Source organism: Monocercomonoides exilis, assembly GCF_001643675.1.
Source record: "Monocercomonoides exilis strain PA203 chromosome Unknown scaffold11-1913109, whole genome shotgun sequence".
NCBI classification, from domain to species: Eukaryota; Preaxostyla; order Oxymonadida; family Polymastigidae; genus Monocercomonoides; species Monocercomonoides exilis.
In genome coordinates, this window is record NW_027150556.1 from 359,743 (window position 1) to 387,149 (window position 27,407).

Below are 27,407 nucleotides of genomic sequence, written 5' to 3' on the forward strand. Positions count from 1 at the left end.
CAATGGTTGGAGGAAGAACTTGTTTATTTCGAGAAGAATGGGAAAAAATTGGAGGAGCACGAATTATTGGGAAAGGAGTTATCCCTGTTTGGAGGAGCAAAGCTGCGAAGGAATCACTCAAGAAAACAGGAGTATTCAACCCTTTGGAGCATCAGAGTCAAGAAGCCCAACAAGCCTTTTCAGAGATGATCTAGAAGCAACTAGAAACAAATATCATCAAGCCGATTCAGGAGAAGGATGTGAAGCATTTGAATCCAGTGTTTGTAATCAGAAAGAAAGACGGTGGCTGGAGGCAAATCGTGGATTGCCGAAGACTCAACAATGCAATCAAGACGATTTATTACAAGCAAGAAGACCACAGGACTGTGGAGAAAATTATACAAGAAAAAGATTACGCAGTCACATTGGACTTGAGCCAAGCTTATTATCTTATAAAAGTCAGCGAAGAATTATCTCCATTCCTTTCGTTCGTTTTCAAAGGAAAATACTACGCTTTCCACGGAATGCCTTTCGGTTACAAAGATGCTCCTCGAACGTTCACAAAAGTGATGAAAAAAGTTCTAAAATATATGAGGGAGGAATGGAACGTGAGAGCCATTGCATACCTGGACGATATTGTTCTTCTTCATCAAGACCCGCAGGAACTCAATATTATTGTGGAGAAAACTCTTTCGATGTTCAACAAATTGGGGCTATTGGTCAATTCAGAAAAATGTCATTTAATTCCAAGTCAGCAGTTCAAATTTTTGGGCTTCCAATGGGATACCAATCAGTTTGTGGTACAGATAGAGGAATCGAAGAAAATCGAGCTGATGAAAGAGTGCAAGAAATGGAGGAGGATTTCCCAGAACAACAGAATTGTTTCGATAAAGAAGTTTGCCTCGTTGATAGGGAAACTGAATGCAACCAGATTCGTGTATCAAGAAGCCTCCCTGAATTTGTCACAACTGTACAAACTCCTAAACAAAGCTTTGAGTCTGAATGGATGGCAAGGAAAAATGCGCGTGAATGCATCGATAACAAATTGCCTCAGGAAGTGGAGCGAAAGGCTGAAAGAGAACCAACCAAGGAAATTGAATCCAGTGTTTCGACCAGAAGCAATTCTTACGACAGATGCATCAGGGTTTGCCATAGGTGCAACACTAAAATTCAACAATCAAATGCTGGACTTTCACAAACCTCTTCCACATCCAGTCAGAAACCAAAGTTCAAATTACAGAGAGTTATTTGCGATAAATCAAGCCATCGCGCATTTCTCAAATTCCATTCGAAATCAAGAAATAAGAAATGTGCTTATTCGATCAGACAACACAACAGCAGTTTACAATCTGAATCGATGGGGAGCGGGTCCGAATCTCAGAACCCTTCTGAAGAGAATATGGAGTCAAACCCAAGCGCTGAAAGTTGTTGTGAAAGCTCAACATATTCCCGGGGAGAGAAACGCAAGAGCAGATGGCCTATCGAGATTGGCAAAAGGAGGAGATTACGAAGTCGAACAAGAAGCACTCGAAGAGATCACCAAACAACTTCAGATGCGCATCACACTCGATGTCTTCGCGACAAAAGAAAACACAAAAGCAATGAGATGGTGCGGACCAGGAAGCAATTTAAGTCAAGACGGGTTGCAAATTTCTTGGAGAAACGAGACAGTTCTTGCACATCCACCAGTTCCCTTGATTCCAGCAGTTATCCAAAAAGCAGCGAAGGAGAAAGCTCGAGTTCTTCTTCTTCTTCCAGATTGGAAAGGTCAGATATGGGAACCTCTTCTGAACAACACAAATCACATCTCTTGGACATGGAGGAGAACGGAGGAGATTATCAAGGAAGGAAGATGGATGAAGCTGATGAATGCAACGCTGCCTCCAGGGAGACTGAGGATATGCCTAATCAATCCATAACAGAAAAGGGAGAATCGTGGTGGAACGAGATTCTAGCATCAAGAAGTATGTCACGTGAACTGGCCGAAGAGTGCAAAAACAGTGTCGCAAGTGCCACATGGATGGGATACACTTATGGCTTCGCACATTTCAGAGACGGATGGGATCAGTTGAAATTCAAAGACATCCCTTCTAAATTTCAGATTTGGCAAAAAAGATGCCTGGATGTGTTCGTCGCCTTGAAAAACAACGGAATGAAAGCTTCTTCATTGAGAATTGTCAGATCTGCCATTTCCTTCCTAACATCAGTATTATACGGAAAATCACTTGGGGAGAACACCTTGATTTCAATCCTGTTTCGATCATTCAGGAGATCGGAATGCAGAAAGAAAAAGAGACAAGATGATATGTGGAACCCTCAACAACTATTCACATATATAGAAACGATTGGAAAGAACGAAAATTTGTCATTCTCACAGCTAACGAGGAAAACAATTTGTTTGTGCATGATGTTCTCTGCGTGCCGCTTCACAGAACTGGAAAGAATTAATCGCAAGGAATCAGAAATAGATAAACAATCAATTAACCTAAATACATCACTAAAAACTGGACTTGAAAGAAGCAACATTGTCATCCCATTCCTCAGCAAGGAAAGTTTGATATGTCCAGCAACAGCCGTTAGAGATCTATGGGATCGAGTGAAAATTCACAATCCAACTTCTAATAAACTATTTCTGAGCTCTTCAACATATGATCCAATGAAGGCCCGTGCAATTCGAAAAGCAGCAAGCGAAATGATGAATGATGCAAGAATCCCTTCGAACTTCAGCCCATACACCTTGAAACATGCCTCCATATCAGCCTTAACAATGGCAGGAACTCCAGTCGAACAGGTGGCAAAATTCGCAAGATTATCCCCCAGAAGCAACACAGTGATTAAACATTATTTCAAATCCAATATATCAAACAAGATGGCACAGATTATATCGTCCAATCGGGAGACAAATAAAGCAACTCAACAACCTTCCACAATTCCTCCATCCACAACTGCACCAGACGAAAAAGATTCCATCATTTCCATCAATCAACAATCACGTTTGCCAGAAGGCCATGAAACAGAGAAAGCGAGAGAAGAGATTTCACAACCAGACCGTATCGAAGAACCAGATGATAATGAGTCTCAATCTATCCACGAAAAGCAATCAAATACCACGAACAATGAAAACATGAAAGACGAAAATGAAATCATCGAAGAAAAATGCATCCAGTTTATTATTCGAACAAGATCACAGAGACGAAAAGAAATGATGGAAAGAGAAAATTCAGAAAGTAATCCATAACGCCCAATTACTCCAAACTCTCAGATCGAAGAGAAGAAAGTGAATGAATGTTTTCTTGTGAATCAAAATGCTTGCGTTTTGATTGAAAAAGAAAATATGAAATTCACTTTCTTCTCTTCACCCACCGTGTTTTCACTCCCACCCTGTGAAGAAAGCTTTGAACAAGCTCCAGATGTAATACTAACCCAAAACCCATTTTGAAACCCATTTCACCTTTTTCTCTTCAAGCGCAATTTGTATTCTCACACGCATTTTCCTCACTTCACTTTTTTAAACTCGATTCGCTTGGGTGACTGACCCTTAAGTGATACTCTCAGATCGAAGAGAAGAAAGTGAATTTCATATTTTCTTTTTCAAATAAGTTTCCATCTGAAACTTAAAAAAAAAATCCAATTCCTTTATCGTTTTTGAAAGAAATATTAATGAAAGTCTTTTATTGAGCATTTTATAAAAATTAATACGTTCTCGTTGAAAAACAAATAAATAAGCGTGCAGTTTTGAATGTTAGAGTTTTGTGACAATTATAAAAAAAGAGTTTTTTTTCCAATTTTTTGAAAATAAAACATTTTGAAACAACATCAATTTAATATATAAATAATAATTTTTTAACAATTGGCAATAATTTTATAAATTTTCAGATTAATTTTTTCTTATCAATGCAATTCTCATTGAAAATTTTTTTGTTTTCCAGAAATTTTAAATCTCCAAATTTTAAATACAACATTCAATTTCTTTCATTGCACATTCTTTCAAATAACATAACACAAATTAAATCATTCTCATCAATAAAATGATATGCAATAATTTTGCAGTTGACATTTAAAATATTCTCAAATAATTATGAAAAAGATAAAAAATATAATTTGCAAAGGATAAGAAATACACAAATATAAAATGAATGGAGCTAAATTTGAGAGTAAGAGATGCTGCACAACTTTTTATGTTATTCCTCATCTGCGATTCTTGTATTTGTTTTAAAACGAGCCTTTTCAGATGTTCCAGAAGGAGATAATTCCAAAGCAATGAGCAAATCTTGATCTGGCTCTGTAAAATTTCGGGCAGCCAAAATTGCTTCCTTTTTATACTCTTTGTTCTCTTTGTATTTCCCTTCAAAAGTATTTGAATAATTTCCTTTCAATGTTAAGCCATTGTTCATGTATGACACCATATTAACGGAAAGATCTTTTTGTTTTTCTCCGAAAGCAAATTTGAATACAATTTTAAGTTCTGATTCTTTAACTCTTTCCCAATGACCAAAGCTAAAACTCTTCAGAAAAGTTTGGTTCAAATTACCATCGGGCTGCAATTCAGGATAAATGAATTTTGGAGATTTATCCGTTTTTTTATTTGGTATTTTCATAGAAAACACAGCATGCACGAAAACAATGTGAATAAGCAAGAACATTGAATCAAACACCAACGAAAAAATAATTAAAGATCAGTAAAAAAGTAATAAAAAATAGAAACCCAGAAAGTATTTATTTTCAAGATAATTTGAAAAAAAAGTGATTTTCTAACAATCAACATGCAAAAAAGTATCACATCAAACAATTAGGAGTTCAATTCAAGCATGTTAAACATTGAAAACAAACTTTTTTTGTTTCACTTTTTCAATTTTTGACGATATATCTTTTCCGCTTATAAATTCCTTTCCCGTTTTACACATCCTTTCATTTCAGTGCTTTCAATTTTGATTTTTGCAAATAAATATGAAGGGAATGCATGAAGCAAAATATTGCATGTTCATCTCTGCTCTTTCCTCCTCTTCTCCATCATCATCATCTTCTTCTTCTTCTTCCTTCTCGTATTCCTCATCTCTTTCATCGAAGTCATTCTCTCATCCAATATCCTCTCCTCAGTCATCGTCTGCTGGAATATTTGCACTTTGCACCCCGTCTCATCGCCATGATCAGCACGGACGGCCTCTTTCGCCTCCTTTCTCTCGCCTCTCCTCTAAACCAGCAACTTCCTCTATTTCATCCTCCTCCTCCTCATCATCATCTTTTTCTTCAGGCGCAGGATCTTCTGCAGTGTCTGTTTCTTCGACAGCATTGGGCACGCTTCTTTCCATGTCACCATCGACAGCAAGTTCTTCGTCTGCTTCTCAACTTCGCTCCAGAAGCAATTCTCCTTCGTCTTCCTCTTCCTCTTCCTTGTCCTCTCCCAGCACAACCTCTTCAACCACATCAGCATCTTCACATCGAAGTGTTTCTCCTGCCTCAAAAAGCCAGTTGTCTTCCCTTTCGTCTCAGCCGTTGCGCCCTCGTTCAGGTTCGAAGTGCTGAGAAATGCTGTTGGTGTTTGCATCCTCTTCCATTAAATGTGTATTTGAGTTTATGCGGATTGGCTTGTTTATCTCATTTCTGTCTATTTTATTGAAATCTATATTGGTACTTTTTCTGAAAACAACGGTGCTTCATTTTCGTAGACATTTTGAAATTTTTTTCAATCGATGATTTTAGACTTCCGAAAAAAATGAAGATGAGATTAAATCAAGATTTATTCAAAATAACAGCATGACTTAATTGAGATAATTTATCATATAAAGTCGTATTATAAAGATGCTTTTATCCATTTCATTATTTTTGTTTTGATTTTTTTATTCAAAACATACAGATCAATTTATTCATAATAAAATTATTCATATTAAGAGAAAATTTAAAATTCGTTTTAAAGAGCGAATTTGAGGGTTTTTGTGAATATTTTATGATTTTGAAACATTACAAAAGATATGTATATTGTTTTCCTTCCAACATTACGAGGTGAAAGCGGAGTGACACGATTGAAGAGCATTTTCATTTTTATTTATTGATTACGATTTTCTCCACGCAAATGAGAGAAATGAGGTCGTTGGAAGCACGGAAACATTAACAAACAAAACGTTTTCAATTGCATGAAATGCATTCGCATACTTGCTCGCTGAAACAATTTTCGACGAGAAAAAATGTTTTCTTTTTTATCAAGATTTTTCAAGATAAGAGTGCACAAAGCGAATCACATTTGCTCACTTCTAACATATAAACTATTAACTTCCGATTATTCATTGAAAATTGGTAGAAACAATCAGAAATTGAAAATTCAAGGCGATGAAGAATAATGGACATCTGAATTAAGCCTATTGAAAGGAACATTTGAAGAGCAGATCTTAAAAGCAGGAAATTTTTCATATATATTGAAAAGTTCCTTTAGGGATCTAGTGATAGCTTCAAATATTTATTCCTTTGATGAATCAATGATATTCGTGTTTCAATTTCTGAAAATGCTATCACACAACTGCGTTGAATCTTCCGAATTCAGCAAAAGCGCCTGTCTGTATTTGCAAAAACATTATCTGGAGATTAAACGAAAAGAAATGCAAAAGCACCTTTGAAAAATCACAATTTGAGAAGAATTATTGGCTTTGTGAAAGAACTGCACAAAATCTATTAAATTTTCCGCCAAGGTGAGCTATTGATGGAAAGTCATTCCCTCGAAACTATATCATTAAAGCACGAACATTGGAAAAATACCAAAAACTACGTTTGGATGCTGTCACTTAATTGGATGCATCTCCAGTTTAGGCTTTCACATTTCTTTATCTTGAAATTGGATGGAAATTGCACTACGTTCATTACATATTTTTGCAATGAAAGTATTATTTGATTGCAATTACTCATTGAATGCATATTTTTTCCAATTTGCGCACATTCAAGATTATCGGGCAACATTTCTTTTTCTCTAATATGTCTGTCTTCATCTTTTTCTTTATCTTTTTCTTCTTTATCTGCTTCAACTTCTGGAGCAAAAATTAATCAATATATTCCATCATTACCATTTCAATTGATATGTTCATCATTATCAAAATTAATTCCATATTAGCCGTTGAGCTTATCAAAATTTATGAGCTCTTGAATCCGTTTTTGATCGAGGTTGCGTTATATTTCATTTATCAATTGGAATAGTCTGTATTTTGATTTATTATTTTTCAAATTGTTTCAAATTATTTAGGGACTTATTAATTCTCAACAAACTTGTTAAATCATATTTTCTGTGGAATCCATCTGCCATGCAAGAGACAGCTTGAAAGAGAATAATTTTGGCAAAGCATTTAAAGGAGAATGATGCAGTCGGATGTCTTATTGAAAGCAAAATGAAGAAATATGATCTGAGGAATCTGAATCTGATGAAAGTTTCAACTCATGGAAAATACACAAATCAATGCAATTTGCTTCATAAAGGTGCATCTGAAAAAATCTGAAGGACGATGATAACTTTTTGATAATCGAAGAAGCAATCAAAATTAGAATAGATAATCAAATAATGATTGCGAATACAAATTGTTTATTGAAGAAGAAATTCTAGAGCAACGATATTGAGCTCGTTAAAAATCTGATGTTATGCTTATTACAATTTCAATATGAAACCGGAGGAAACTTGAAGACATCTGCGATGCATTGGATCAACTCTGGATGAATTCACAGCTTACGTTAATGCTTTTAAGCTGATATTAGGGATCAAAACTTTTAACGATGAAATATAATCAAAAAAACATAAAAAATGCCATTTTTGATCATTACATTACTGAACAATGTGAAGTGCCATAAAATTTGAATCAAAAGTGTGATCATTGAAACTGAAACATCAAAAGGCGGAATTGTACGAATTATCGGAGCAAGAGTATTTTCAAATTAATAATCTCCAAAAGAACAATCTCAAAAAAAACAATCATCAGCCTCAGCATTTTCTGTCATTTATTTTGTATCCATTTATATATTAATTGTTACAAGAGCCCATTAAGTTCCTGTTAATAATTAAAAAAAAAAAAAATGAATTCACAGCAATGTCTCACTGCTTTTGAGTTCGCTTTCATTTCCGTTGAACCTTCCTGATTCTTCAAGAGCAATTGCATCTGTCATCGTCAGTATAACAGCTCCTGCTGGAAAGCACTGGATGAACTCCCTTTTCAGAGCATTGAGTGTCATCCTCTCAGAGCCTTTGTCGCACCAACAGGATCTCACAACCAAGCTCAAGTGGGACTGCTCAATAATGCCTATTTTTGGTCTCTCACCGTTTACTATCTTCTGTGCTGACACTTCTGTTTCATAGTCTCCAAACGGAATGTGCAACGACAACCATTCCCACAACATCATCCCAATCGAAAAGGCAACTGACTCTTTTGTTACTCCCATCTTCTTGTTCATCAGCAGCTCAGGCGCCTTCCACCTCAAACACTCTTTTTTGAAATCATCCTCATCTTCAAAGGCAGAAGAAGGAAGAGAATCACTTTCATCATCATCATCACTTGCAGAAGTCACAACAGTTGATGATGAGATGGATGACGAATCGGAATCATCTGATAAATGCAAATCAGAATGCATCACAATGCAGATGACCATGTGTTCAGAGAAAAGGACAATGTGAGGGCTCAAATTAGAAAGCGATTGAAGTGGAATTTCCATTTCATCAAATGAATGGAGCGCGAGATTAGCCACCCAGAACAGGATCCGAGCAGCCATCAGCTCCCTTTCTTCCAATGTGCCTATTGCCATCTCCTTCTTCTCGTTCCTTCCATGAAGCAGCATGAACAGCGAATCCCTCAAATCAACAATCAGCTTTTCATGAGGCGACGAACAGGCCATTGCATCCACCAGATTGGACATGGACGAGGTGGTTGGGCACAGATCCTCCCTGCGAACAAAAGTTGATTCTGAATCAGTTGATGAAGTTGATGAGATGGAATATGAGGGAGTTCTCTTTCTTGTTTCTTCTTCTTCCTCAGCCTTCTCCAATGCCCATTGAGAGATCTTGTCTGAATCTCTCCCCAGTATATATTCGGTTGAACCACTCTCAGAGAGAAGATGCTCCGATGACTCCGAATGACTCAAGCTTTTCTCATATATTCTTTTCTTAATCCTCTCTTCATTCTTCTTCTCTGCTTCCTTCCCTGCTCTCCTCCACTGCTCCTCTGGAGACATCTCCATCGTCACCATTTCAAACGCCTCCGGATCTTTTCCCACTGTATCATCAACAATCTCCTTGTATTTTTTCGCTTCTTCTTTTGCCTTTCTCCATCGAACAATAAAAATTACAAAGCCTATTAAAACGATCAATGATATCACAACAAGAACAATCACTATTAGCAACCAATAAGATTTTTCTTCTTTTCCTTTTTCAACCGCTTTATCATTTCCAGTCTTTGATTCTGTTTTATTCTTCAGAATCTTCGGAGGAGTTGCATCCGATTGTTTCCCAAACAGAATCATCACAAATACCTCAGTTTCATCTCCAATCGTTGAAATATTATCTGATGGGATTCTTCCAATCACTTCGGTTTCTGACACAAAACTTTTTTCCTCAAAAGGATATGTCTCAACCAACTCCACATCCCCTGTTTAATACACAATTCTGAATGACAAGTCACAAGGAACAAAAAGTGATCCCTTGAATTTAATTCCAATGTTGCTTCCATTTTCACTGATTGAAATATCATCCAATTTGGGAACGAAGAAAGGTGATGCCATTTCTCCTGCTATCCCTCTTAAATTGCATCCATCATTCAAAATCCAAAGAGAAAAATTGGGAAACACTCCATCTACCCCTTTCAAACTAGAGATGGTCAATGAAGCAGAATCCGAGCAAATAATGTTTCTTCTCATCGATGGATATTTTTCAATGAATGGATTGTTGTTCAAAAACTCTCCTTTCTCGATTGTCGCATTGCCAGCAGACACAGATAATCCTCCTGACGAAGAATTCGAAATTGTCACATCCTTCATCACCAGTGAAGAATTCGCTGAATGGACAAGCGACCCATTCCATTCGCATATTTCTTTCTCTTTCACTTTCTTTTAAAAGAATTCCTTCAAGATCACACATGTGCATCGAAACGACAGTCATGTTGTCAAATTCCATAATAATTTCTTTGTCAGACAAAGAGAAACAGTTTGAACATGAACAATTGGAAAGAACTGCTTGAGCGGATGATAAAGATGCTGAGAAAACAGAAGCTCCTTCTAAATTTTTCGAGCAATTCTTGAATGAGGAGCTTCCAACTGAAACACTTCCCGAAGCTGAACTGTCAATCGAAATGATGCAACCATCTGACAGCTTCACTCCATCCGTAGATACTCCATTAATGGATACTGTTCCACAACTGCCAATATCAAACAAATTTGTTTTTGAATCAATTTTTACCAATTTGAAATTTATAATGGAGATCTTATCTCCATTTAACAGAAATAAAGGCTTCTTGAAGAAAGGAGCAATACTGAGCAGTTGTTAACATGAAGAATCCCCTTTCAACGCTCAGTTATGTTGAATTGATAACTATAACAGGTTGATTGATGTTTGACTCTCCAACAGAAGAGAAGTCAACAAATGAAAGAAAAAGCAACCAAGAACTTTCTCTGAGATTGTGAAAAGAATACCATCGTATGTTATTATTGAGTTCAGATGGACCAGAGCAGCTGAGGAAGATTGCAACGAGCGGATGATCAAATCCATTGCTTCGTATTCCCCAACAATAACTGTCTCCCTCGAGATCAATAGCTGCGAATACGATGAAGGAATGATGTGTTGCACTCCAACATATAGCGATTGACAAGGCATGCTGAACTCTCCACATTGCTTGCTATCTTTGTGATTTTCAGAAACTGAAGACACAAAGATCGTCTCGCTCTGATATTTCTCGACTTTCAGCAGAAGATCTTCTTCTCTTTCAAAAGAATCTGTTATGCAGCCCCACATAGCCAGCTCCTTCACAAATAGTGCTCTGAAATCTAGCAAGAATTACTCATCAACTATTTGTGTATCGATTGAGTGGCATCGAACATACACATCTCTCCTCTCAAAGCGGAGTTGTCTCTGAATGTGGTATTCCACAACACAAAATTCAGTGGATGCTCAGCTGTCGAGATGAACTCCAGAAACAGTCACCCACATCTTCATGCATCCGAGCAGAAACACTCAGAAATCGTGCAAAATGAGCACTTAAAACTTCCTCGCTCGCTTAACACACAAAGCATTCCTCCTCCCTTTCCACACTTCAACCCTCCACATCTCTTCATCGTTGTGTTTCTTATAACCATTTTCAAAGGCTCATCATTGTCATTCCGAATGATGGGAATATCACTTGTTGTGTTTTGAGTGACTGCTTCGAATACACTCCACTCAATAACAATATCTTGTTCCTCTTCATTATTCTTTCTTTTTGAATTCTTTGAAATCCTCAATCTGCTTGCTCCTTCCAGCTCAACATTCTTCATGGTCGAGTTCTTAATGTTCAAAATCGTTGAAGATAACACAGAAATAATATCATGTGAAAAAGACAGCGATTGTATCGTTAAGAATTCCAATTAAACTGTGCCTTCATCTGCCTTGATCAGTCCATGGTTAATTATTTCTTCTCAGCTTTCTTCCATTTTTGTGAATGAACAGTCTTTCACAGTCAACAATCCCTCGCTTGAGCCAACATGCATCAAAACATTCACTCCACTTGCAAATGAAGATGGAATCACAAACTTCACCAGTTCGAAATTTGTGATTCCAGAAATCTTCATTACAGCTTCATCTGTTCCTTCAAGTGATGAATAACATTCCAAAGAGCACATTTCTATATTATTTGAGCTTATTGAAATTCCACTGAGAGCAACACATTTCTGAAGAATTCCTTTTCCAATGATGTTAATATTCCTTTCATTTCCTTTAAGTATTCGCTCCAATGAATTATCAATTGACAAACAAGGATAATCTGAGAATCCACACGTAATCATATCTCTTGCTTCATATCCGATGAATATCTCTGAGCCAAATGTTCGCCAGAAATACACCAGAGGGATGGCATTCGTTGAGTCACTTCCATCGAAACCTCTCATCGAATCCAAGGAAAAATCAGCAAGATGCTCTGATACAAATGGAAGTGAGGTGTTTGTGATGCTCTTTGTCAAGTTTGGTGATTCAACAAACAGGTCATTTCCATATGTCGCAACATTTGGCTTGTCTGCCTCAAAAACAGGGGATGAGATCACAAATGAAGAACCATCATTAATCAGCTTCAGTGCCATTCCTCCTCCAAAGCCAGTCTTCCCTTCTTCTTCAGCTGGTGCCATGCATTCTATGAATGTGCATGAAATAATGTTCAATTGAATATTCCCTTTCAACTGAGCATTGATTTCCCCTCCTTTGCTTTCAACAGCAAGCACAGAGCATCCATCAATTGTATATTGCACAACATTAATTTATTCATGTTCGTTTTCACTATTGTTATTGAAAATTACCTTGCTATTTGACTTTTTGAAGATCAATCATCTCCTGTCGTTTTTTATAAGAAAATGTTCTAATGTTGAATGTTTCTGTGAAACGTCAAACACAAATTTTGTTGTGAATCATCAGAAAATATTTTTGACATTTTTGCTTTTTATGAAATCTATCGCTTTTTCAATGATATTCCAACCATTTGTTTGTCTCATGATTGAATTTATGAAAAGTGTGCTTTTCGAAGTACAAATTCTTTCGAAAATTGAATGGAAAAAGTTTATTTTTTTTTCAGAAATGTTTATTAAAATTTCAATAAAAATCCATTTATGATAAAACATTTTTTTTGGAAAATATAGAAAGTTCTAATAAAATTCGGAAAATGAAATACTAGTAACAGTTTTATTAATAAAATGGATAAGTTTTTTTGTAAACTTTCTTTTGTTTTATTTTATAATAAAAAAAGAAATTTCATATTTTCATCAAATTTCTATTCCCACCTTTTTAATTTCACTGAAATAGAAACAAAACCTTAATAATGATATTATATCCATTTCTGAAAAGTTACGAAAGTGTGAACAGAAAATCGATGAATATTTGAAAAAAAATTTTAATATAACACCAAAAATTATTCAAAGTCGAAAAACTTGCAATCGAAATCGAAAATTCTCCAAAAAAACAAACGAAAAATAAAGAGAATAAAGGTGAGGAATAAAAGTTTTCTTTTATTTCGGAACATATTTTTCTCAATGTTTGTGTTGTTGTTTTCTGCAAATAAAAATAAATTCGAACCAAAACAAATTTAAAAATGAACTGAAAACAATATTATGAATATTTGTTTCCTTCTATGAGAAATGAGTATTTTGAAAAAAAAAAAACCGTAATTTGAAAATCAATACTGTATCCATCATTTTTCAGAAAATTGGTTCATAATTTTTATAATCTTTGGCAAATTTTCTGTGAATAATTGAACTTTCAATTGAAATGAGATAAATAATGTCAGAATTCCTCTCATGTTTTTAAAAATTGCAATTGAACAAAAGGAAGCACAAAAGCATATCGGAAAAGAGATGAAAAAACTTGTATCCAAAAAAATGTCATTGATATTTCAACAATAACAATATTTTTTGATTTTTATTGATTATTTTGTTCTTTTTGCAAATTTGAAGTTTTTCGAGCTTTCGATTTTGCTTAAGTTTTTCGACTTTGGCTGAAAGTTATTCGATTTTGAATTATTTTTTGTTTCATTCAAATCATAAAAACCATAATAGATATATGCATGTTTCTGATCTGTTTTTTCAGAAGATTCATTTTCAAATAATGTTAAACAAGCTTAAATGTTAACATGATATTCAGCAACAAACTCAAAAAACAATCATTATAATGTGAAAGCAATTCAACCTTCGACAATCAGAATGTCTTTTTTTCAAAACGAGCGTTTGGCAAATAACAACAACTGAAGTTCAACCTCGAGTTTCTGAATCATCAAAACAAATCATATTCAAAAAAAGGAAATTGAGTCATCTTCTGAACTTCAAACAAAAAATTTCACAACCAAAGAGAATGAATAAAAAAACGAATTTATTTGAAAAACCTGCAGTATCAAAATCAAGTTGCTTTGAAGATACTGAGGACTTTTAAAGAGAGCTGAATATCCTATACAACAGCATGGCACAAATAAAGAAGCAATTGGAAGATCCTGGAGATTCAAAGTTTGATGAGAATAGAACATGAACACAATAAAAAAAGTGATAATTTCAATTGTGAATGAAGGAAATTCTTTTCCGGATGAAAAGACATTGAAAATGGACGAATGTTGGATATTATTTTCGATGATGAGAATTCATTTAAAGAAAATGAATAAAAAGAATCAATCACCAAAACCAAGGGAAAAGATAAACGTTAGACAGCTGCAAGGGTGAAAAATGTTGGCATTGGAACAAGATGCGAATTTTAAATAATCTCCTCAAAAGATAAAAAATCCAATGAAAATTTTATTTGAAAAAACATAAGTAATTAAAAGAAGACAAAGATGAATAATGAAATGGGAAACCATTGATCATTGGTTTGATTTGATGTGGATCTTTAATTTATAGTTGTTCAGAAGAATTTGCAATGCTCAAAAAGACAATTTTGAGTTTTTCTATTTTGTTTGAATGCTGCACAATCATTTTGTCTGTTTTGAAATCGCTAAAACAAAAACATTCAATGGTTTCTATCCATTATTGTTCAACATTTGAGAATCGCAAAAGGAACATTCTAGAAAATGGAAAAAAAAATGCACTGTTCAGTTCAATTAGTGATTACATGTTTAATAAAACGTCCCGGTTTTGACACTAGTGGTCTTTTTCAACAAATAAAAACTAGGGATCTGCTTCCAATTTGTTTATTGAATAATGAAAACTGAAGAAAAGTTAGTAACAAAATCATCGATCTTGATTGAAAAATATCTCCATGGCTAATATTTTCTCTTTGACCAAAGAAACGATTATTATTCAAAAATACAAAGATTGAATTTTCTTATGAAATTACTAATCATAATTGAATGTTATTTCTGTTTTTTTGTAATGAAAGAAATCCAAATACAATAATTTGATTTGATTGATATATTACAACATCTCATTTGTTTAGAATGAAACTTTAAAGTTCTGCACAAGCTTATTTTTTCAACTGATTAGAAAAGCACAAAATTTCCATTTTGCAAATGCTAACTTTTCTTTTTGCTGCAATATTGAAAAAAGATTTTGTTACTCTCATTATTTTGTGAATATTTAATAAATGAAATCAAAAATTTGAAAAAAAAATCCATAATTTTTATGTTGAAAAACTATTGCAAAGCCAACTTAATTCAAAAATTAGTTGTCATCGAACATACAAACCATTTGAAAAGCGATCAAATAATTTTTTTAGTTCAAAAAAAAAATCACTTCATTTCGATCAATAGAAATGAAAACTTCTATAAATTAATCATATTCAACAATTATTCCAAATCAATATTGAAAAGTTCATTTTGAATTCTCTTTCTCGCTTCTTTTCTTTAAAAATGATCTCTTTTCAATCAAAGACAAACGCATCGAAAAAATAAGATTGTCACATGAAGACTTAATTGCAGGATCAGATCCCCATGAAGATTCAAGAATTGATGAAATTGTGTTTTTTATAGAATGATCAGAAATGAATATTTCATCTTCACAAATTGAAAGAAGGTCTGAGCAATTTTGCAATTCTTCCAAAAATTCCATTTTTTCTTTTTCTTCTTCATTTGTCTCTTCACTTGTTGAGGATAATTGAGGGTCCTTCTTTGACATCGAATTTGCCATGCTGAAAATGCCTCCAACAATAACTGAAAGAGTGTTTAAAAGATTGAAGGACGCGATCAGCAGATCGTGCTGCCTATGAGCAATGCACGATGCTAAAAGAGTAGTCATCGAGGAAATAACACTGAAACTACCAAAGCTTTTGTGATGTGTACATAATTGCATCGGATCCAAATCTGATTTTTTAAATATCACAAGAGAGAGAGATGCAAGAACTAACGTATTTTCTCTAATTGAAGAAAGAATATGTGATAACGATATGATACAAGAGAGACGCTCTGGGATTGGCAACGCGCTGGCAGCTGCCACAACAATGTCAATGAGAGATATCAGCCGATTCAATTGAGAAGCAGGCAGCAACTCGCTAGCTTTGTTTATTGAATGGATAGGATAAATAGACACAAGGAATGGAACAACGTTGATGATTAGATCGAGTCCAGCAACAGGTATTTGAGCTGAAAGAGAAGCAACGTTCTGAATGAATTCATTATCTTTTTCATTTGAAAACCTATCAGATTCTTTCTCGTCGCAGCAGCATTTTGTTCTTCTTGAGCTTAATTCCTCTTGTCCAAAATAAGGCATCAACATCTTTTCTCCTTTTTTGAACAATTCCTCCTCTATCTCCATAAGTTGTTCCGTAGAGATGCGACAATGAATTTTTAACAATGGAGTTGAACCAAATGATGAAGTCAGCGAGCACAAAATGCGTGAAATAAAAGGTGCAGCATGATTCATAATTGACAGGCGCTGAGGGATTGGTCCTCTTTCAATTTGATTCATCACAAAAGAAATAAGCGAAACGAGTGATATGCTGCTCTTTGATTTTTCTACAGATTCTTTTGCTGTTGAATCCTGCTTTGCAAAGTTAGTAATCGATGATGGATCAATTATCGATGAGGTCTCACATATCGTTGAAGAGGACTGAATGTCAACTTTGTTGGAAGGAATTGAAATAAGAGGTATCCCAATTGAGATTGCTAAAACTATCAATGCAACTATGCATTCATGCCTCCCTTCAAATGGCTTTCCTTCAATAACTTGAACAAGAGAGCGTAGAAGCATGGGAGACAAAGAGCAAATACAACTTGTAACTGGCGAAGAATCTTCTGAAGATCCAAACAAAACAAGAGCAGATACGATTGTATCGACAGATGGAGTTTGAGCATCAGTTAGTATTGAATGAGCAGAATAATATTGAGAAAGAGTCAAAATCGAAGAGCTCCCAGAAGCTGCAAACACTTGTTGATCAAGAGGCTTCAATGATTTAAAAAGTGTTTTCACTTCTGTTTTTTCCTTATCTTCTTTATCATCATTTCTAAAATCTGCATTTGTCTTCTGCGCTTGGCCAATACTTTCATTTTGATTGTTTTGCATATTGTGTAAAGAAATAGACACAACTATCTGCATTAGAGAACGGCCTCCCCATCTCACCACTCGTTTGTCTTCCTTGTTCTCTAAAAGAACATCGATATCATTGAGAAAGGCATTCAAAATCTGCAAAGGAATAGAATCACTTTTCTTTTTCTGATCTCCGCTTCCCGTAAGCAAATATCTTTCATCAGAAAAATAGAATCCGTGCATCTGCTTTTCTCCTTCAAGCAATGAATGTGCTTCTTCACGAAGTGATTCGAAGCGACTTGAAAGCAATTGTGACACCCTTTCAGATGCATCAAGTTCATCACCACCTTCGTTAAATCCATGATTATCGCTTCCACCTGCCCTTGAAGAAGAAGAAGCATCGGATCCATTGGAAGAAGATTGTGGAGAGTGAGAACTCAACTGCCTCCTTTTAACATCCGCAACAAGTCCACATTCCTTTGCTGTGGTGTTTCTGGTTCCTGTTTCAATAATAAAGACCAATGGAAGCAACGAAGAACTGCACATCTTGCACAAAACGTTTGTCTTTCTATTACTTTCTTCCAAATCCAACTTACTTAATTCTGACAAACACAAACGACTCAAAACGATTGTTTTCCTCATATATTCAGGATGAAGTGTATTCAACAAAAGAACTTGAAGAGGCTTGAGTAGGGATTTTTCAGTCACTTCAAATGGAACTACAGAAGCAAGCCTTAGGAGTGGAGGGAGGAGATATGAAAGTGGAATGTTTGAATGAGAAAGAGAAGAAGGAGAGATCCCAGTAGCCCTGATGGCAGAAGAAATCAAGTGATCACATTCGCTCCAATTCACAGACGAACGATCAAGCGATAAAAATCGATTGGATAATGCGGTAAATATCCTCGGAGCCGAAGAGACATAATCAGCGGATAAGCAGAATAGAGAAGTTAGGCAATCAATAAAGGAAAGTGTAGATAGTAACCCCTTGTTGATATGCGAAGAAGACGAAGGTGAATTCGAGTTTGACTCCCCAATTCGGCTTGCCGAAGCAGAAGCACTGCTTGACGAAGGAACAACGGCAGATGTAGAAGTTGTTCCATAGATTGACGAGGCTTCGCTTGAGCCATAAGTTGTGCTCTGAGAGCGTTGTCCCAAGAACTGAAAGAGATCAAATGGTTGCGATGAGCTTGGCTGAGACTGTTCGCTGCGTGCTTGTGAAGACTTTTTCAAGCTCAGTATGACAAGCGATACAAGTGCTTGGACAACTTTGTTTTGGTCGAGCGAATCTTGACGGGCAAGTTCGCTTTTGAGAAAGACTGATTCAAAATTAGTGGAAGATGACGCATTATTTGTTGAATTAGTCTCAGAGGAGGAAACAGATGAAAGTGTTGATGGTTGAAGCATTGCTTTGCTTGCAAATCGCTTCAAAGAAAGCAATCCCTTACGAATAACTACATTTCCTATTGATCGGACAGCTCGTTTATTTCTCTCTTGTTCAGAAGATTCATCAAACATATGACTATCGGAATCTCCCATTTTCAGTTTCTCTTTTTCCTTTTCATCTTCCTCAAAGGTGTTTTCGTTGAGTCCAAGCACACGAGCACCAACTGAGCCAGATTGCACTGGCACACCTCGCATTGCGCTCATCGTTTGATCCAAAGCAGAACCCACAAATGAATTCATTCCACTGCCTGCTGTAGAATTATTATTTGCACCTCCACCAAACATTGCTCCCATTCCTGGAATGTTCAGTGATCCACCACGCAATGAAGACATGATCGTTTCCAAAAGCGGTGTCATTGACGATGATCCAAAAGCAGAATCACCAAATATATTTGACTGAGATAGAAGTGTTCTGATTGTAGAAGGAAGAGAGAAGAGAAGAAGAGAATGGCTCAAAGCTGTGTAAGTCATTGCAGCTGCCTGAGGAGAAGAGCATAAAGATGAAATGGAAACTCTGCTGAACAGAGAAGATACTGTCTGTAATCCAAACAGTCCAAGGACACTTTGAGAAAGTGAATCAGATTGTGAATTGTGAGTGCCTGATTGAGAGGATGAAGAAGAGGATGCAGAAGAAGAGGAATTAAATGATGACAAAGACGATGATGATGAATATAAAGATCCGAAATGAATTGAACGAAATGATTCCAAATGATTTCCTAAAGCCATCCCATGTTCTGCTGCGAATGATCGAACACGAGCAAATTCTATCAGTGCCTTTTTCTGACTCCAGCTTTCGCTTTCATTCTGCTCATTTTGTTCTTCAATAGTGAAAGCGTCTTTCATTAGATGTTTTTCCTTCTGAAGATTTCGTTCAAGCTCTTCTCCGCAAGCAGCATCAATAAAACGTGTGAAGAAAGAGATGAAAAACATAGAGTTTGTGTCTGCTTCTTCTCTTGATACCAATCCAACAGGCGGATTCTCATCAAAGTCCACTGTAAACCCTTGATTAAGCTCGCCAAATGGGTTGAGAGATACACCAAAACTATGCCCATCGCCTTTATGCTTCTCAGAATGACTTGAAGTTGATCGATTGCGAAATGGATTGGAAGAATCAGAAGGCGAAGTGAGAGAAGTGATAACAGCTCCAATTCTCTTTAGAAGCGACCACAGCGCAGTCAAAACAGAAGGACTGCTGATGAATTGAGCAGGAGGCGATGAAAGGACGGAGATAACATTAAAGATGAGAGAAGGAAAAGAAGAATCGAGGAAAAGAATCTGAGAAAGAGGAGAAAACGACTGGGGATGAAAGCGCGAATTAGCATAATCTTCTGTTGTGCGAATGTTTTCACTGGAAACGTTCAAATGAGCAGAATCAGCAAATTTCTGCTGAATTCGAACAGCGCGAAGGAGGAGCTGAGGCGGAAGGGTGACAGTACGAAGAAGAAGGGCAGACCATCCTTTTGCAGCAGCTTCAACAACCCGAGCCTTTTCAGAGAGAAGCGAATAAGTCAGAAAACGAGAAATGGTAGGGAAGAACACAGCAGCTACAAAAGAAGAAAGATGAGTGTGGCCAACTTTCTTCTTTGACATGTTATCAGAAACTGTTCCAGACGAAGAAGATGCTCCTTCAGAAGATGCTGCTGAAGATGAGTGGTGTGAACTTGAGGCTTCAGAGAACAGAGCACTCGAAGATGCAATCGATGAGCCAAACGTCTGATTTAATGTTGTTTCAAACTGCTCTGAAAAGAAGTTCCAAAAATCGTTGAATGCAGTTTGGATGCGTTCATTTCTGTCAAATCGGAGGAGGAACAAACGAGGAATCAGAGAATCTGCATCCATCGATGAATCCTTATCAGCCTTTGTGTGTGAAGCATCGTCCTTTGAAGATTCACAAGAATCACGTAATGTTTTTAAATTATCAGAAGATTTAGAAGAATTAGCAGATGGAATGAGAGAGCCAAGAATTCCGTTTGAAAGCAAGCTCTGATTGGCAGTGCTGAACCACGCACCCATTCCAAAATGCCCAAATTCGGAGTCCTTCCACGTGTCTGAAGAGTTTGAGTCATGTGTCCATCTTTCGTTTCCTTCGTTCTCTTCGCTTTCGTCGCCTTTGTGGGGAGTGCCGCTTAAGCATTCGACACTCGCAACATTCTGTTCTCTTCGCTTGCTGTGTCCATTGCGTCCTTTCAATTTCTTGTCATTTCGCTCTTCAGCTGCTAAAGTGTCGAGTGTGCCGTTTGAATGAATCATCCGCCGCATCCCGCGAGTCATCCACAGGCCGCTCTGCTTCAACAGGTCCAGCAGAAGAAAGAGAACATCGTGCCGCTCAAAGTCGTTTGCCACCTCTGCCATTTCGCGGTACAGCTTCAACCGCTCCGATGGAGACGATATTATCATCTGCGACGATGTCACGGCAAAACTTCCTGATCGCTGCTGGTTGTGCGATGACCAGGAACTGCCAAATGGAGAGGATGAAGGAGAACGCGAGGGATTTGCCCCTGAATCACCATCTGCTTTTTCCATCTGTATCTTTCTGTTATCTGTCAGGCACTGAATGAACATCAGAGAAATCTGTTCTTTGAGTTTTGTTGGCTTCGCATCAGTCTCACTTTGCTTTGAATGCACTAAACTCTTCTTTTCTCTTTCTTTTTTCTCATTTGAAACTTTAGTCTCATCTTTGTTAGAATTTTCTTGTTCATCGTCATCATAAACAGAAGAAGCCAATAATTCGATACCTTTCACTGCAATTTCTTGAAGAATGCTGTCATTCTTCCCAAGACATTCTGCAAAGATCACAAAAACAGGTATTATTGGGAACATCGTCGACACTTCTGAATAATTTAAGCTTTCTGCTGCTTGACTTGAGTTCAATGGCTTTTTCGATGAAGGAGAAGAAGATGATGAATGCATTGGAGAATTTGACTTCGAATCTGATTTCGTCTGTTCGCAATCACATTCTTTATCCAAGTTATCTGTTCCTTGTGCAATTTCACTTGGAGAACATTGTTCAGATTTCGGAGATTTTGCTTCATCCAAACTTGAAACACCTTCAGAAGATGGCTCAGAGCCATCAACTTTCATTTTTGGCTGAGTCATGGCTTTGCAGAGAACTTGTGAAAAACGAGAGAGAAAGAGCAAGATAACAACAGCAGCACGTTTTGACTGGCGAGTAGCTGTTTGAGATGTGTACAATGATAAACAACTGCCAACAAAAGAGGACAAAGAAAGATGATGTGAATGTTCTGAGGGAGAGCTTTGTGTGTTTGAAGAAAATGATAAAGAAGAAGAAGAGATATCTTGAGATTTATGAAGAGCTGATGATTCAAATTTTTGCTGAGAGGAAGCCATGAAATGATTTGTGAATGAATTTTCAAATGTATCTTCCGCAATCATATCGCACGACTGATGAAGAACACTTTCAGGTAACTTTTTGCATTGCCCCAATGAAAGTGAGCAGTTTGGTGTGTCAAAGAGAATTAGTGGAAGCAAAGAAGGAGGAGAGAAGGAAAGAGAAGGAGAAGACGCAGCTAATGATACAGCAATCAAAGAAAGCAACTCCCCAACCATCATCAAAATCCCGTAGTCATGCATTGTCGGAGCAATCGAAAGAAGCAAAGAGCTGACATGCGAGAAAATCGAATACGTTGAATCACTGAATTCATTAACAGCACGTCCTTCTGATTGTTCTTCTTTTGAGCTGGCCAGCTCGCGATGAAGAAGGAAAATGAGCAGCGATCGCAGAGTGCCCAGCGCATGTGCCACGATCACAGCCTCTTTATTCTGGATGCAATTTCCGAGTGTCAAGATGAGCGTTGGAAAGAGCGGCATTTGCGAAGGCTTGGCAGACGAGGAACGCTCAATTTGAGTGACGCCTTTCCACAGCCACTCGCCAGCGGTGTGTGTGTCCAGCAGAAGAGCCAGCGCATCGCAGTCGTCGCAGATGACTTGGACAGAAGAATGAAATGATGCCAAAGAAGTTGAAGAGGAGGAGGAGGAAGAAGAAGAAGATGATGATGAACTATCATTTGCTCTGATGGAAGATTGCTGGTGGCTTGCTGATGAATTCTGCAAGACAGAGCGAAGAGTTGTTGTCAGCTGCCGCATAAAAAGAGAAACAAGTTTCGCAGGCTCAAACGAATGCTCATTCTGAAATTGAGCTTTGTTTTCTAAACTGCCTTTGGCGGAAGCATTCAGAGGAGGAAGTTTTCGAGTCAAGAAGGCAGCAACAATGCTGGCTGGCACAATCATCTCAGGTGAAATCACACTCAGCTCAGAAGAAGCGCCTGCAACAGCAAACGTGTTTGTAAACCAGCTCCAGCAGAATTCGGTTGCTTCTGAAGGAGAAGACGTCCTTGCCAATGCGCCGATCACCAAAGAATATCCCAAATTGACTGAAAGCAGTTTCACTATGTTTTTCTGTGTGTGCCGAGAATTGAGTGAAGATATCACAGAAAGAACCGCCTGTGAAAAGGGAGCTTCCACAGCGCATTTTTGAGAGCTCAATGAGTTGGAAGTGTTTGGGAATTTGTTTATCAGCATCAAATGAGAATATGCATTCTTTTGCCACTCGCAAGTTGATGTATGCTGCTGAAGAGATGAGAATTGATTGAAAAATAGCTCAAATGGGCTGATGCACGAGAAAAGCGAGGCAAATACTTCATTCAACGCTGCAGATGCTTCGACTGCAGCTGAATGAAGAAGAAGAGTGGAAGTGTGGTCAGATGAAGTGAGTGAATACGAAGATGAAAGGAAGAATGAGCTGTTTTCTGAAGTGGTTGCAATTGGAGTCAGAGCTTCTGGCCAGGAGATAGGCAAAGAAACAGCTGTAGTTATATCTGTTGAAGAAGCAGAAGAAGACGATGAAGAAGATAAAGCAGTTTGAAGTGATTTAATAAAAGAAGCATAGAAAGGATGTTGGCTGAGAGGGTGCTGTGAACGAGAAGAAGATTTAGAAAAGAGAGCCTGCTGCAGAATGAAAAGATATGAAACAAGACTCAATGAAGTGGCTATGTGAGTGTGGCTTTCGCCTTCTGATGCTATTTCTGTTGGAAATTGGTTGATCGAAAACAAAAATCGAGAAAATGACTCAAAACGAGAGGGATTTGAAAGATCAGAGATGGAAACAAGAGGAAGCATCTCATTCATTATTCCCTCTGTTTTATCAGTCACTTCTTTTTCGCTATGATTCGAAACTCCTTTCACAGAAACGTCAGTCATTTTTGTGCTTGATTTTTCAGAGTCTGAAACATCACATGAAGTTTGATCTTTATTCATTGCATCTGCTTTTCTTGCACTTCCTTCATCATTTGACATCAACCTTTTCTCCGCTTCTATTTTCTGTCTCCTCTCCAAATGATCAACAAATGTCTCGTCTTGTCTGAGCAGCGTCCTCAACAGCACAATCACATCAAACAGACATTCCTGCGGCAGACGAGGCAGAACAACACCCGGCGGAAGCGCCCAGAAAGAAGTGCTGTCGCAAAACAGACAAAAGCCGAAAATGACACTCGCCGAGGCAAAATTGAAAGGCGGAAGGCATTTGTTATATTGCTTCATTGATGTGCTTGAATTGTCTGAAACTGAGGAAATATTTGAGCTTTGAGCGATTTCCTTCAGAGCTCTCCATCTTCTCTGCAGCAAACTCTGCAGTCCACTTTTGGCCTCTTCTCTAACAGTACCATCGGCATCAGCTGCGCAAAGCAGGCAAATAAGAAAAGCGAATGGCGATGAAATGACTGGAAGGAGAGAAACAGAAAGGCGCAGAAGACACAGGCGAGTGGAAGGAGCACAGAGAATGTTGAAGGATGATTGATATGTTTTGGATGAGCCTTGAGTGTGTGACGAGGAATAGGAAGAAGAAGAAGAGGGGGAAGCGAAAGAAGTGCTGGTTAGACATCGCAGAAGGAGGGAGGATATAACAGTGACATAAGAAGGCTTAAATAGAATAGGCAAAGTTGAAGAAGATGTTGTTTGCTTTTGAGTAATTTTCATTTGATGGAGAAACATGGAAACATCTTCAGATTCAAGGTGCTGTTCGTTTATTCTCTGTGTGATTGAAGAGAGAGATGCAACAATTGTGTCCAGAAAGGCAACCGCCGACGGTGAAGAAGACAGGGCCGAAGACGAATCTGCTGAATCTCCAAGCATATGCAGCATCACAGACAGCACAGACAGAGAAAGCGATGGATGGGAAGCTGGACAAGTTAGCTCTTTATTCAAAGAAGCAGTTTGATCATCTTCACAGCATGAATGAACATTAACTTGCTGAACTGAATGTGTGTCACTTCTAACAAGTGATGATACAAGCTCATCTGTGTCAGCTTCAATGAGCGAAGAGGTCAATGAAAGTGCTGTGTCTCTCAAGAACACCATATGCGCCTGCAGAGCTGTTGGTAGGGTGGCTGGCTCAGTAGCTCCGAAGAGCATCGCATTCATCGCCTGCTGAGGCTGCTGAGCGGCATTTTGGCGCTGTGGAAACGCAGAAGAGACACTTCGATACAGAGAATGGATCACTTCGTACTGAATGCTCTCAAACAGAGGCAAAACCGCAATCTTCAAAGCAGCTTTGTTTGAAGATGGTGAAGAGGCGCTTGTTTTCTGTGTGTTTGCTGAAGATACAGAATTCAAAAGAGACGCTGGCCAGTCAGCTGCGAAGATCTGACTGTTGTTGTCTGTGTGTGGATTAGATGCAGCAGCGAGCAGATGATCGAGGGCAGACGAGAGATGAGGAGAAGGAGCAAAAAGTGCGACGACCTGTGTGAGAAGAGTGTGCAAAGCAGAAGAAAACTCGGGGGACGAAAGACGATGGCTCAGATGCACCAGCTTCTGGGCAATGCGCATGGCTGAGCGGTGGAGAGCAGGCGTGAGTGAAAGAGGGGATGAAGGAGACGAATTCATTGAGAGCGAAAATACGAATGGAGTGGAAGAAGTTGAATTGGGAGAAGAGGCAGAGACAGAAGAAGAAGAAGAAGAAGAAACATGTTTCAAATGATTCTGAGATGTGTTAGCTTCCAAAGATAAAATGGAATTGAGTTGTTTGAGTGTCAAAAGCTGCCCAGTTGGAGCAGATTTACTTGAGCAAGCGTCGAACTTTGGAAGAAGCTCTGGCTGAAAAATGATTGGCTCTTGTTGTCTGAAATCATTGTATATGGCCAAACAGAGAACTGATGATGAAGAAGCAGAAGACGGCGATGCTGAGGAATTAGAAGGAGATGAGGAATCTGAGGCATTTTCAATGGTTTCAGCTTTGAATGCATTTATCTTGAGTTCTGGATGTGACGAAAGGAGAGTAGCCGAATATGCACTTGGAAGAGGAGAAAAGTGAGTTTGTGAAGATGGAACAATGCCAGTTGAATCTGCCTTTGTTGAGAACGAGAGGCAAGGCGGGGCTGACAGCATTGTGCCAAAAAGAGATCGTTCGAGAACAAGTTTAATCAGATAAGGAATCAGAAGCGGTGGATAGAACGGGAGTGGAGACGCATTTGGCTGCGGAAGATGCGACGAGCTGTAGTGATAAATGTCAGAGAGAGCATCAATCAGAGGATGGAGCGACTTGAGGGCAGTGTCGATCACAGCGGGGGATGCATACCTGTTCTGAGAAAGCATAAAAATGATGGAAGATGGAGTTGTGTCGGCAAGCCACAATCCAGGAAGTGCAGCACGTTGGCGGTTGAGAACAGCTTCTGTCCCGCTCATCCAAAGAGGCCTGTTGCAGCACAAGTCGATCAGACGCGAAATAACATTCAAAATAATTTCTGTTGGTGTTGGAAGCCGCTTTGCATGCATCTTTCTCTCGGCCAGCAATGAGGCAATTGAAGATGTTTGTGATTTTAACGTTTTTGATGGAAAAGCTGTTCTCGAAGACGAAGATGAGGACAAGAGTGGAGATGATGGCTGATCCAAACCATCTTCCAAACTATTGTCTTCGCTTTCTTCTTGATAATTTTCTTGTCCAATAAAAGACGCTGCGTTCTGCTCATTGAGCCACTTCAATAGCTTTCCTCTTCCATCTTCTTCAATTGTACTTGCATAAGCAACAAGCGGAATAAAAGAAAAGCGAAATACATTGGTCTCCTTCGAAAAAAGCGATGATTGAAAGAAAGTAACGCATTTTTTTTGTAGAATGATTAGACTATCAGGAACAGGTTTCTTCAATGGAGCGCAAATTGCAAAAAATACTTCTGATGATATGTGATTTGCTTCCTCAGGAGTTGTTACATTTGGAGGTAGAAATAAGATATTCTCACATAGAGATATTAGAAGCAAGAATTTAGTGGAAAAATTGTGTGTGGAGCTTGCTTCACCTTTGATTGAAGGGCATTGCTTTATCCATTCATCCAAAGAAAAGCAAAGTGAATCGCTTTGGATGCTGCGCAAAAATGCTTTCGCAATTGCATACCTTTGAATTATTGTTGTTGCAGATTCAAGCATTCCAATTACTTCTTCAAGAATTTGAGGTAATTCATTTGGATTTGACCTTGATGTGCAAACATCGAAAAACAGCAATGCAAAATTTCGAACAAGAGCAGATTTATTTTTGATAAATAAGTTTCCTAATGTATTATGTGATAATTTGACGCTTGGATAAGATTTTACTCTCTTCAAAATTGTTGAGAGCAATGCAATGGTTCTTCTTTGCTCGTCTCCATTTGTGGAGTCTAAAGAGGAAAGAATTAAACGTATAAATGGAATAATTTTGAAATACCAAGTAACTCTAAAGCGGGTACAAGAAATTTCTCTATTCGGAGAAATATAAATATTGTTCTTATAAAACAATCTAAAAGCTACACACGCAATACTCTTTCTAGATTTTCATCTTTTGTAACGGACAAAACTGTTTCTATTCGATTAACAGTTGTCAT

General features: G+C 37.7%; 6 protein-coding genes across 6 annotated transcripts; 3 read left to right on the forward strand and 3 right to left on the reverse strand.

Moving 5' to 3' along the window:
• Positions 1-2: 2 nt before the first annotated feature.
• MONOS_7491 (putative Reverse transcriptase (RNA-dependent DNA polymerase)) lies at positions 3-1,898 on the forward strand (the record flags this gene model as incomplete). The annotated part of the gene is made up of 2 exons (XM_067877821.1): positions 3-86; positions 231-1,898. 2 exons carry the CDS (start codon positions 3-5, stop codon positions 1,896-1,898), a joined length of 1,752 nt encoding a protein of 583 aa, XP_067731497.1.
• Positions 1,899-1,945: 47 nt separating this feature from the next.
• On the forward strand, positions 1,946-3,217 carry MONOS_7492 (uncharacterized protein; the record flags this gene model as incomplete). Its single annotated transcript, XM_067877822.1, has 1 exon — positions 1,946-3,217. The coding sequence occupies one exon, from the start codon at positions 1,946-1,948 to the stop codon at positions 3,215-3,217; it is 1,272 nt and encodes a 423-aa protein (XP_067731498.1).
• Positions 3,218-4,926: 1,709 nt separating this feature from the next.
• On the forward strand, positions 4,927-5,502 carry MONOS_7493 (uncharacterized protein; the record flags this gene model as incomplete). The annotated part of the gene is made up of 1 exon (XM_067877823.1): positions 4,927-5,502. The coding sequence occupies one exon, from the start codon at positions 4,927-4,929 to the stop codon at positions 5,500-5,502; it is 576 nt and encodes a 191-aa protein (XP_067731499.1).
• A 2,526-nt stretch (positions 5,503-8,028) lies between these two features.
• On the reverse strand, positions 8,029-11,460 carry MONOS_7494 (uncharacterized protein; the record flags this gene model as incomplete). Its single annotated transcript, XM_067877824.1, has 4 exons — positions 8,029-9,584; positions 9,804-9,989; positions 10,624-10,974; positions 11,214-11,460. The coding sequence occupies 4 exons, from the start codon at positions 11,458-11,460 to the stop codon at positions 8,029-8,031; spliced, it is 2,340 nt and encodes a 779-aa protein (XP_067731500.1).
• Positions 11,461-11,601: 141 nt separating this feature from the next.
• On the reverse strand, positions 11,602-12,303 carry MONOS_7495 (uncharacterized protein; the record flags this gene model as incomplete). Its single annotated transcript, XM_067877825.1, has 1 exon — positions 11,602-12,303. The coding sequence occupies one exon, from the start codon at positions 12,301-12,303 to the stop codon at positions 11,602-11,604; it is 702 nt and encodes a 233-aa protein (XP_067731501.1).
• A 2,887-nt stretch (positions 12,304-15,190) lies between these two features.
• Positions 15,191-26,976, reverse strand: MONOS_7496 (uncharacterized protein; the record flags this gene model as incomplete). The annotated part of the gene is made up of 2 exons (XM_067877826.1): positions 15,191-26,569; positions 26,945-26,976. The coding sequence occupies 2 exons, from the start codon at positions 26,974-26,976 to the stop codon at positions 15,454-15,456; spliced, it is 11,148 nt and encodes a 3,715-aa protein (XP_067731502.1). The 3' UTR covers positions 15,191-15,453.
• Positions 26,977-27,407: the final 431 nt, after the last annotated feature.